General features: G+C 42.3%; 1 protein-coding gene across 3 annotated transcripts; it reads left to right on the top strand.

The window, feature by feature from the left end:
- Positions 1-3,709: 3,709 nt before the first annotated feature.
- LOC147640394 (homeobox-leucine zipper protein HDG2-like) lies at positions 3,710-11,317 on the top strand. Of its 3 annotated transcripts, none has more exons than XM_086780083.1 (11): positions 3,710-4,395; positions 4,617-4,822; positions 4,925-5,042; positions 5,315-5,497; positions 5,874-6,392; positions 6,516-6,617; positions 7,263-7,472; positions 7,542-7,719; positions 8,245-8,501; positions 9,285-9,377; positions 10,078-11,317. In XM_086780083.1, the coding sequence occupies exons 2-11, from the start codon at positions 4,626-4,628 to the stop codon at positions 10,462-10,464; spliced, it is 2,244 nt and encodes a 747-aa protein (XP_086636209.1). In that variant the 5' UTR covers positions 3,710-4,395; positions 4,617-4,625; the 3' UTR covers positions 10,465-11,317. The 3 variants fall into 3 exon arrangements, with proteins under 3 accessions (XP_086636209.1, XP_086636200.1, XP_086636217.1); XM_086780074.1 differs by having other exon boundaries at positions 3,767-4,395; positions 4,632-4,822; XM_086780091.1 differs by having other exon boundaries at positions 3,786-4,395; positions 4,611-4,822.
- Positions 11,318-11,577: the final 260 nt, after the last annotated feature.

The raw sequence follows: 11,577 nt of genomic DNA, 5'->3' as shown, positions 1-11,577 counted from the left end.
CATGCAAACAGGTCTACCTGTCTAAAGGATTGGACCTAGACTAGTGGGGCCCCTCTAGACCACCCTAAAACTAGCTCAATTAATAAGTACATTGCTTCTAATAAGAATGTACTATATTGCAATCAGATTTGGAAGGTGATATGGGGCTTCTTCACTTGGGAGAAGAGGTGGAAATTATTGTGGAAGCTTAACATTCCTAAAAAGGTAAGGCTAAGTTCTAATGTGGGCACTTCCTTTGGATTCTAAATTAGTAAAAAGAGGCTTCACATCTGGAAGGTGCTTCATATGTTGTACTATGGAAGATGCATGGGCGCATGCCCATTTTTGAGGGGGTTATGGACTTCATTGAATACGTGGATTTCTCATTCTTTAGCATCAAGATAACTTGGTCCAACTGGTTAATTGGTAAAGAAGGAGTTGAGGGTAAGGAGATCACATTGATAATCACTCTAAATCACATATACATGTTTGCAGAAGTCTAGATTTCTAGAAATGCTAGAGTTTTTTCCTCAGAATCTGTCCAATTGTTACGTTGTGAACATATTAAAATTTTGTGCTAGGCTATTTGTTCTTTATTTGTAAAGTGTAACTTTTTGAATAACAAAGAATTCTTTAATTTGATTCTAATAAAATCTATGAAGAGAACTAGTTGTCTAATCAAATTAGGTGGGACACACTCATATACTCGGGGGCTAACCCATGGTTGTATCTTTTTCCAGATTCCTCCAAAGGTGCAAAGGAAAGTTATCAGCTTCAGAGTTTACAGGACATAAACTCTTTACCCAACTTTGGTCCTAAAACCTAGAGTTGGTATAGAAAGACCAAGTAGCTAAGACCATGCATCCACTGTACATTTTCTTTTCTCTTATGGAGTACCCTGCTAGCACAGGCCAAATGTCAAAGTTTGGATCAAGGAGGGTGTGCTAGAGGAATATAGACCTAAGGGCACTACCATAAAGTCTATGTTGCTGGTTGGGATGTAACTTGGATATCACATTAGCTGCGATTTGTCTAGGAGGATGATATGTGGAACTTCATATGTCAGCCTCTTGTAGTGTTTATACATATCCTAGAAACTATGACATTAAAGTGTTTTGCTAGTATTAGTAATGTATGGGGACTGATGAAGGGGTAACTTGATAGTTTTCAACTGATGTAATTTTTGATATAAAATCTAATGTAATATAGCAATATATACATTTATTTCAAAAAAAATGTTTGACAATTTAAATTGTTATAAGAGAAGGATGTTTGTGTCTAAGTTGAAATTGGGGTGATGTGAGAAAGTGGCAATTTAAGTTCACATTTTCTCACACCGTAAAGCAATTGGCCCCACCATCGATGCTCAATAGAGAGAAAAAAGAGCAAACAAATTTTGAAAAAGATGCAGTGAGCCACAAAGTGCCACATCTGAATATTCCAAAATCCCATTGGTGCTATTTTGAACCCGCCCTCGCAATGGGCCAGCAGTAGTTGAAAAGAATGAGAACAACTCGTTAGATGTAAGAGACTTCTACGAAGTTGTAGCAAGTATTTTTGAGAATGTGTTTTAGGCACACACAAATCAAATTATTGATCCATTATGGCCCTTTTCAACTTCACTACAAAATACATGGTTAGCAGGCTAGTATATGCATAAATGTATCGTGAAATTAACATAACTCCTCCATTATAGATAAGAAATGAGTGAGCAATGCATGCATCTACTTATTTCTCAATGAAGCGTATTACCAACTATTGCCATATTGCTTGAGATGAGTAAACAAAAATAACAATTGTGCTATTTTTAATTCTACAAAGGATAAGTGATTGTTATGGATGGATGAGTTAGAAACTAATAAAGTCCATGAGTAAAGAGTTAAAAGGGAGCTCCTCATCAAGAAAGGGCTATACTAGAGTAAGCAAGAAAAGGGAGCTCTATAGGTATGGGCTATACTTAGAGGCCGGCCTTAATAATGTATAAAAAGAGGATCAAGATAGTCAGAGTCTCATGGCTATTCTAGAGGCCCCTCTTAGGATAATACATAAAAGAGGGAGGATCAAGATAAATTCAGAGTCTCTCATGATGTCCTGGAATTTACACAATTTATTCTCTACCTAATGTGATGTAAATATCTCATCTTTTTGCATTTAAGTCATTGTAGATTCCTGTGTTGAGTGAAGTATTAAAAAAGGCCTTTTGAGAAGAGATGGAGCTCCATGGGAAAGGCTCTAACATTGAGGTCCATCTTAGAACTTAGCATAAGGGGGGTTGTGTTATGTAAATCCACCTTGATGGCTAGAAAATCTCACCTTCAAAGAAATTGAAATAGCCTAAATGAGTAGCACAGTTTTAGTTCTCTCTTAGGGGTACAAAGAAGCTTTAAGAAAAAGGTCTCTTTTTTGCACCGAAAAAGATGAAATCTAAGCACCTCATTTATTATGATATCTCTTCTTTTTTACATGCAGTTTATGTTAGTGCCTCTCTTACATGGCTCATAATTTAGTTCTCCATAATAAGTGGGCGCTCTTATTGGGGAACGAGCTCTAAAAGAGATGTTTGTCATGACACGTGTATGAAAGCTCCAAAGAAAGGATTCTTCCAAATTTTTTTGGGTCTGGCGGAAGGAAGGCCCTAAAGATACCCTTCCTTTAGAGACATTATAGCTCCATGATAAGGGCCAATTCATGCAAAGTAATGAGTTTTTGGTTTTCTTGAAATTGATTGCACCTAGGTTTTGGGAAATTTTTAGAGAGTTGTTTCTCATGAGTAGAGTTGCTATGGACCTTGGAAATAAAGACCGAACAAATGGACTTTTTCATAGTTAGGTTTTAGTATCAACTATCATTATGTGTTTTTCTAGTGTCTAACTACATTAAAGAAGGACATAAAGGGTTCGTTTGCAAACTCTTGGGAGTGAACCGAGATGGCCTATGGCTGCAGCATGGCAATGAACTTTGGGAGGGGTTGAGTTTTCAACCCAAACTTAGAATTCAAAATTGAAGGCCTACAAGGTACATTGGCCTTCAAGTGAAACCCATTACTCAACAAAATGTACTTGGATGACCTTCTATTGAAACCCTACTATCAAAGGTGGGTTTCATAGAAGGCGAAAATGGGCTTTAAAGCTTGTTGCATCCTTCTAAATTTGAGCATTGGGAGTGGCTTGGGCAAGCCAGAACCCAGAAAGTAAATGAGCGCAATTGGTTGCTCAAACAAATTTGTGCCTCTCACCCCACTCGCCCTTTAACATTGGGTGCGTGTGCTAGTGGTTGATGGGGGTGCCTTGTAACCTGGAGGTACCAAGTTCGATTCCCGATTGGACACCCGATAATTTCCTTGCCCTTAGCCAAAGAACCCTAAGAGGGGGGAGGGGGGCTATAGTGGCTTTGGGCAACTTGGCGAGGGCCAAGGCCTTTTTACAATGAGAAAATTAAGGCTGGATAATAAAAGCCATGACACATGCTCTCGCTCTTCCTTGTCCATGGGAGTCTGGGACAAGGGGGGGGGGGGGGGGGGGGTGTACGTTCTCCTTCCTTAATTTCGTTCGGGCTGCAGGCTGCTTGGAGGACGCAATAACTAGCCCCCTCACCCCTTCCCCTCTCTTTCTAGATTCTCTCTCTTGGGGCCATTAGTGATGAGTGATTAGTCCCCTCTCTCTCTCTCTCTCTCTCTCTCTCTCTCTCACACATATGGGCCATCGTCCCTACCACTAGTCAACCCCCTTTCCATGTGAGAGTTGACAGGCAATACCCTTCGTTTCTCCTTCCCCTCATTGTCCCCCTTGCCCCTTCCTTCTCTCTCTTCTTCTCCAGTGCCCTCCTCCCATACCCTTCCCCACCTTCTAATTTGATGAGACGTCTGGGTATATGATCACTTGTTCATTCTGGCTTCTTCGCCTCTCCTCCTTCAATCCCAGTCTCCAGACACTCTCATGTGGCTTTCTGTGTTACTTGTCTCTTCCTCTCTGCTAGTCTTTGCTATCTCTAGCTTCTACTCTATGATTTCTACTCAATCTTTGTCTGTGTAGAAGCTCATGCATTTACACTCTCGGAGCTGGATTTCCTCAGAGCAGAGAGAGAGAGAGAGCGAGAGGGAGGATTGCTAGCCTGCTGAGAATTGGTCATACCCTGTAGCCCCTTTAACTCTCCCTACTCAATCCCTTGCTCTAATCTCGAAGCTTTTTAGTAAATTTTCCTCTCATCTAGCCCATTATAGCCTTACATGGTAGTACGAGCCTTCTCTCCTCGTGAGCTGAGCCTCATTTACCACACATGAAAGCCTGCTTTACTTTAGTGGATTAAAAAATAATGCCAGCTTCTTTGCTTAACCCACCTACTTCACTCGCTCATCTCGCTATGGATATGTTCCCTCCCAGCATTTATTCCTCAGAAAGCCTTAAATCATTGTCTCCGGTGAGCTCCAAATCTTGCATTCTCGAGGACTCTACTTATCTCTTCGAACAGCTTTTTAAAGCTAGCCTAGACTCCATTTAAGTTCATGTTAAAATAAATGCTTCTGTTATGCTAGATTGTCCAAGCATTTTCTAGGCTATGGTGTAGATTTAGTTATTGCTTAATAACAGGTGTTAATGGATGGGTTTATGTGTAATTAAGCTGAGATCTTCTAGGATTAGTGTTGATGGATGCAGACAAACGGGTCAAATGGGAAGGCTCTGAAGGGGAAGGAAGGGGCTGAGCATGAGGGTAAGTCTGGGAGTGATAACAACATGGAAGGGGGAGGCTCGGGTGAGGAGCAGGAGCCCGCGGATGCATCTAACCCTGCGCAGAAAAAGCCGCGTTACCATCGCCATTCGGCTTTGCAAATCCAGCAAATGGAAGCGTAAGCTGAGATTAATTTGCACAATTTATAATTCTTAAAGCTTAATATATGATGCCCATTAGCTTAGCTTAAATGGATTAACCGTTGCCTGCTTGTGTACAGTTTCTTCAAGGAATGTCCGCACCCGGATGAAAAGCAGCGGCAAGAGCTTGGGCGGGCGCTCAAGCTCAGCCCCCGCCAAGTCAAGTTTTGGTTTCAGAATAGGCGAACCCAAATGAAGGTATTAGTAGTATATTCACCACAATATATTGCTTGGCAATAATGTTATTATGATTTTTTATCGAAGCCTTCGTATTAATCCTGGCAATAATCATATATCGTTCCTTTCTATTGTCCAATCCCTTGTTACTGTCGCTCTTGAAGGCATTAATTTCTTTGTAATTAAGCTTGGCGCAGCTATGGATGTATGCCTGTGTTCAGAGTCAGGCAAACGCATGACTTGTTTGTTAAGTATGAGGGTTTTATTATTAATCTTTGGTTTAATCATCTCAGGCTCAGCATGAGCGCAGTGAGAACTCTCAGCTACGCAACGAGAACGAGAGGTTGAGGATTGAGAACATCACGATGAGGGAGGCTATAAAGCATGCATCTTGCCCATCATGTGGGGGCCTTGGAGAGATGTCCTCTGTTGACGAGCATCAGCTTAGGTTGGACAATGTGCGACTTAGAGAAGAGGTAATTTTCATTTTTAACATTAAATACAAATCATTATCTTCACCCCTTAAAATTAATCATTCTATAAACTTCGTCACCTCTTATTTGCGTTTCTCGTTATTTCCAATAATACAGGCACAATAAGCGTTTTAGTGTTTAGTAACCCTGTGCTCATCACAAAAGACATCTTGCTGTATGTCTCAGTCTTCCTTAATCAGAGTCTAATGAGATGATTGTGCTGGTAATTGTACATATGATTAGATTGATCTCTTATTAATCGTAATATGTCGTTACCCAAGACGATAAGCACCTTAGAGATTATTAGGTTTGTTTAATTATCACATTACTTGGAGGTTTAATCCTCTTCCTGCTTAACCATTTTTTGTCTTTCATGCAGTTGCAACGAGTTTCCTCAGTAGCTGCGAGGTACTTTGGAAGGCCCGTCCCTCCGCTCGGGCCAGCGCCAGCGCTAGCGCCGCCACCCCCGCCCCCGCCCCCGTCTCAGCCCCAGCCTGCCCCTTTGCTTAGTACCTCATCCCTCGAGCTTGCGTCAAACGCCGCCGGAACCTCCACCTTCGGAATGCTCAACCCTATCGGAACCGACATCATCCCGGGCCCCTCCGTCGCCGAAGTGGCCCTCCGCCCTGGAGGGCTGACGGAACTCGAGAAGCCCATCGTCGTCGACCTCGCCGTCGCTGCCCTCGACGAGCTCCTACGCATGTTCCACTCCGACGAGCCCCTCTGGATCAAAGGGGGACTGGACGGAACTACAGATATTCTAAATGCGGACGAATATTTCCGCCAGTTCCCGGCAGGGATCATGCCTCGCCCTTTCGGGCTCAAAACCGAAGCTAGCCGAGAGGCAGGCCTCGTCATAATGAACGGAGCGACGCTAGTCGAATCTCTCATGGATGCGGTAAGATAACTTCTAGGAGAAAAATATTACTGTCCTACGTCGTTTCTACCGGACGTAGATGCAGCCGGACGTTTGATTTCTTCTGACCTTTATATCGTTGTCTCCGCCTGCGTTGTTTTGCAGGAGAAATGGACGGAAATGTTTCCCAGTATTGTGGCTAAGGGCGTAACTGTGGAGGTTCTATCGCCGGGCATTGGATCCTCCCGTGACGGAGCTTTGCAGTTGGTGAGTTAAAGACAAACATTGAATGCCGCCGTATTACGGCGACTAGCGGGTCCAGTAACACGTCGGGTGGGTCTGTGTCGGAATCACGTCTCCTTTCGCGGGATTTCCTGGGCTCAACTGTCGGAGATATATATCTTCACACTGCAACTGCCTTCATTAAGATCTTATTTTCAACGCCGGCACTGCCTCCGTTTCTTTCGTGTTCGCGTGTTTGCCGCCACCTGCTCTACGTTGTGCTTTGGCCGGCCGTTGTTGCTGTGTCGTACGTCTACATTGCTACTGCTAGATAAATTTTGACATGGTAGGGAAACTGTCTTAGACTATCGTTGCTGCTGCTGCCGTAGTTATACGCAAATTACGTCACGTGACGCCGGATTTTTTTGTAAAGTTTTATCTATAATTATTTTAGTACGTCTACATGCTACGGTGTTGCTAGATTAGTTTAGTAGCGAGATCTCGTAGGCGCGCGCTGCTTGCTAACGTAGGTGGAAAATTCACGTCAGTTTCTGCAGGGATGACTGGCGTTTTGTCGTGGCTCTAACCAGATTTGATGGACAATTGTCGTAATCTTACGTTCTTGGCGCAGGATTGTGGCAAGTGTATTGATGTTGCTGCCCGAGTTTTTCACTTTTGCTCATTTTGCAGATGTACGCGGAGCTACAAGTAATGTCGCCGCTGGTGCAGACGCGAGAGGTCTATTTCTTACGGTATTGCAAGCAGGCGGGGGACAAAGTGTGGGCGGTGGTGGACGTTTCCGTGGACAGCTTACGTGACAACCCACCTCCGTCGTTACTACGGTGCCGGAGGAGACCCTCCGGCTGCCTGGTGCAAGATATGCCAAACGGATACTCGCAGGTAATTAAGGGCGGTTCAGGGAGTACGTGATCATGCATGGTGTGCTGACGTGGCGTGCTGGCATGGCAGGTGACGTGGTTGGAGCACGTGGAAGTGGATGAGCAGCAGGGAGTCCACGCCATTTTCCGGCCGCTCGTGAGCAGCGGCCTGGCGTTTGGTGCACGCAGGTGGCTAGCAACACTCCAGCGCCACTGCGAGAGCCTAGTCAGCTTGCTGGCCAGTAACATCTCTCCACGCGACCTAGGAGGTGTGTGGCTTATTTCTTTTTCACGTGGCCCTCCTTATATGGACTTTCTATCTGACATTTTTTTCTCTTATATAGAACTAATAAAATATAAGGCCGCACACATGACAGTGGTGCCCACAGAAAACATTTTCCTTATCAATTCAAAAAAACTATTTTTTGTTAAGAATTTGCAAATCTAAAATTGAACTTACATGTCTTAAATTTTACACATTTCCTATAATTGAGAAATAAAATTTAAGTGTCTTAAATTTTACAAATTTTCTAAAATTGAGAACTAAAATTTACATGTAAATTTTGTTGCTGTTGCAAGTCGGTTGTATATAGTGTGTGCTTGTTGTGGCCTATAAGCAATGGGCATTTTTAGCCCAAGAATATGATTCTTAGTTTGTTGCTTCTTACTTCAATGATGTACATTACCTTGTAAATGTTTTTTGAATGAAATAAATGAATCTAGCTAGAATGCATACGACTTCATGTCGATAAGCTTCTTTATGGATTCTTATTGATTTTTCTTTGCAATTTCAGTCATACAAACTCCAGAAGGTCGTCGTGGTATGCTCCGCCTTGCACACAAGATGAGCCGTCAATTTTGTACCACTATTAGTGCTTCCACCTCCAACTCCTGGCTCAACCTCTCTAGTAGTGGGAATGAAGATATTCGCATCATGATGCGTGAGAACCCGGGTGATGGTGTCCTCCTTTGTGCCGCCACTTCTACATGGCTTCCATTCTCTCGCCATCATGTCTTCGACTTCTTGCGCCATGAGCGATCTCGAGGAGAGGTGAAGCTCCTATCTCATGCTTTATTTATGGCCTCTCATGATGTTCTCTCAACTGTTTGCACATGAGAAAAAATGTTAAAGTTGGCATTCTTTAACACGAGTTAAAATTAATTTTCACCACTTTTATTTGTATTATGAGATTATTGTATTGAATTGAGAATTTCGACATCAACATGGGTGTAGCAAAAGGAGGGGAAAAAACTGGGTTCTTCCTATAGGAAAGTAGCTATAGGGGAACACGAGACGAGTGTTAGAGAAACTTTTTTCCCATCTAGCGAGAAAAGAGACAAGTTGGAGTACAACTGGATTCCCCTATTCAAAACCTCATTATTAACTGGTTTTTATAACTAAAAGCCTATATTTTTTTTCAAATAAAAGGCAGATTATATTAAAAAGTTAGAAAGAGTTGCATGAAAAACCTATAAATCTTGTGGGTTTTTGTAAAGAAATGAGTAAATTAAATTGGTTTTTTTTTGAATTTTAACCGGTACAAAATACACTCAAGGACGGATGAGACAAAGGTTAGAGTAAATTAGAAAAAAAAAGCGCGTGCGTGCACCCCATAGGCTTGATTTTTTTACCTTACAGGTTTGGTAAAATATATCAAGTGGTTTTGTATTTTAGTGCAATTTGTGATGGGCTTTTTTCTTGGATAGTGTACTTTCAAATTTGATGGGCATTTTACGGCCCGCCCGCCCGCCGCCCGCACCCAGAATTACTAGGCTTATGTTAGGATTAATTTACAGTCTTGATGTTGAATGTAACTAAGCCTCCTGTGTGCAGTGGGATGTTCTTGCCAATGGGGCCATGGACAAAATGTATCACATAGCAGAAGGGCAGCATCCGGGAAACAACGTCTCTCTCCTTCGTCCTAGCGTAAGTCTATCTTCCCCCCCAAAAAAATTGTTTTTTCGGGTTTTGCTGGGAACATCATTCTCCCCAGGCCAAGGTTAATAATTACAGATACTTGGATTTCTTTTTTCCCAAAGAAAATTTTCAGATAATTTTTACTGCTCCCAAACTCCATAAAACAGTGAACCCGTTAGGCAACGCATTTTATTTAGATGGCACCATCCTTTTATTAATTTCCATATGTGCCCATTAGTGGCGTTTGTTTTGTGTCTGTAACCTCCGTGACCCCTTTATGGGACCAATGCATTTCCTTTTGTTCTTCACCCCATTTAATGTTTTGTATTTGATTTTGTACCTGTTTTTTAAATGACCCATTTATTGTATTGGGATTCTTTTCATGTGATTCTAATGTTTTTTTATTGCATGTAAGATGACCCATTTTTTTTTTCTCCATGTCATTTATTGCATTCAATTCTGCATGTGATTATCAGGACTCCTTCATTGCATTCCCTCACATACATGTGAATGTGATGACCTATCTATAGCATGTGCCATGTAGTCACTTACTGCACTTGATTTTCATCCATGTGATTAAGATGTCTAATCTATTCCTCTTGATTCTCTGCATGTGATTATGATCCAGTGATGACCCATTTATCACTCACCTTCACATGCATGTCCCTAATATGACCCACCATTGACGTTTTTACTCTTATTTTTACAGGGATCAAATCCTAACCAAAGCAATGTAATATTTCTTCAAGAGAGCTGCACCGATGCATCTGGATCACTCATAGTATATGCCCCTGTAGATTTCTCCACTCTCAACATGGTGCTACAAGGTGAAGACCCATTGAGGGTAATGCCGCCCCCGTCAGGATTTGTGATACTTCCCGATGGACCGGAAAGTGGCCCAAGCGGGTTGCTTCTTAATGAATTAGATAATCAATCTTCTGCAGGCTCTCTCTTGACAGTTTCCATACAAATAGCAGTAAGCCATGTTCCATCATCCGGTAAGCTTAACCTCGAGTCAGTAAATACAATTAGCAACATAATTATCAATACAGTGCAGCACATTAAGGCAGCTCTCCAGCGGGCGGCGAATGCGTAAGGGGCCTTAATGTTGGTGATTAGTGCTATTGATCGATCCATCTCCTCATGCTCAATGGCAAATCTATATATAAAGGACAGGGCTTGTGGTTTTCTGATCAGCATATGTACACACTTAAGAGGAGGTCCTCTGTTGTGGTGAGGGGAAATCAACATCCGGGATAAAGCTCACATTGAGCAGGGTGTTGATTTCTCCCTCAGCAATGGAGGGCTATAAATAAAAAAGCAATAATCTAGAAGTGGGTTTTGTTATATGGTGAACTCTATGGAAAGAGGAAAGATTCTATGGAATTCCACAGGAATCAGAGCAATATGTTCCTGACAGATGCAGAAGGGGAATATTCTGAGGAATCCGAGCAGAATCTAGAAGAGGCAGAAGAAGAGAGTCAAGAACGCACCTCACACGCCTCCTTGCCCAGTGGTAAAGAAAGAAGGTTAATGGTAAAATGCTAGCCTAGCTTTTATTATGTACACATCTTAGAGCCTGTCATGCATGCACACTTGTGTGGGGATGTAATTTTCTTCAGAAATCTGAGCGTCCTTTCACACCAGACCTTGTGCATGGGCTTCACCACTCAGCAAGGGTAGTGGTTCGGGTATTGACTTTCTTTGGAAATTATGATACACAGCCCCCATAAGCTTCCATTCTAATTGTAAAACATCTAGTAACTACAAAATGTCTTTCCCCACCTGTCTGCTTTTTCCAAGCTTGTCTTTTTGGCATGTCTAGGATATGCTTTTGCCGCCTGTTTGCCATGAGCAGACAGGGACATTCGCATGTCCAGGCATTGTAAATGTCTGCGTCTATGTAGAGGAAAGGCATATGAATAAAAAAACATTATCATTTTGTCCTTCAAGGTCTATATTGTGGGAGCTGGTGTGTACTAGTTTTCACATTCTTCTAACACCTGCAGGGTTTTACATGCCCTGAGGCCAACATGGGCAGCAGTTAGGTTTTTCTGGCACTTGATGTCTCAAGTTCAAGCGATTATATTGTGTTCTTGCTGTTTTGATCATAACTAATCGGCTTCATTCTGCAGTGTTCACCTTAATCTTCTTGGCTAGGTTTGCCCATTACTATCTCATGCATGACCACATCATGCATTTAAACATT

The sequence above is a fragment of the Cibotium barometz genome, chromosome 3 (assembly GCF_041138505.1).
Source record: "Cibotium barometz isolate CiBa-2024 chromosome 3, ASM4113850v1, whole genome shotgun sequence".
In the NCBI taxonomy this organism is placed as follows: domain Eukaryota; kingdom Viridiplantae; phylum Streptophyta; class Polypodiopsida; order Cyatheales; family Cibotiaceae; genus Cibotium; species Cibotium barometz.
The sequence above is the reverse complement of the archived record's forward strand: the minus strand, read 5'-3'. Positions and strand labels throughout refer to the sequence as shown.

Excerpts from the sequence above, each read along its gene's own strand:
- LOC147640394 (XM_086780074.1), top strand. The coding sequence starts at position 4,291 with ATGCCAGCTTCTTTGCTTAACCCACCTACTTCACTCGCTCATCTCGCT. Across the intron at positions 7,473-7,541 it reads TGCCAAACGGATACTCGCAG|GTGACGTGGTTGGAGCACGT; the intron begins GTAATTAAGGGC and ends CTGGCATGGCAG. Across the intron at positions 9,378-10,077 it reads TCTCTCTCCTTCGTCCTAGC|GGATCAAATCCTAACCAAAG; the intron begins GTAAGTCTATCT and ends TTATTTTTACAG.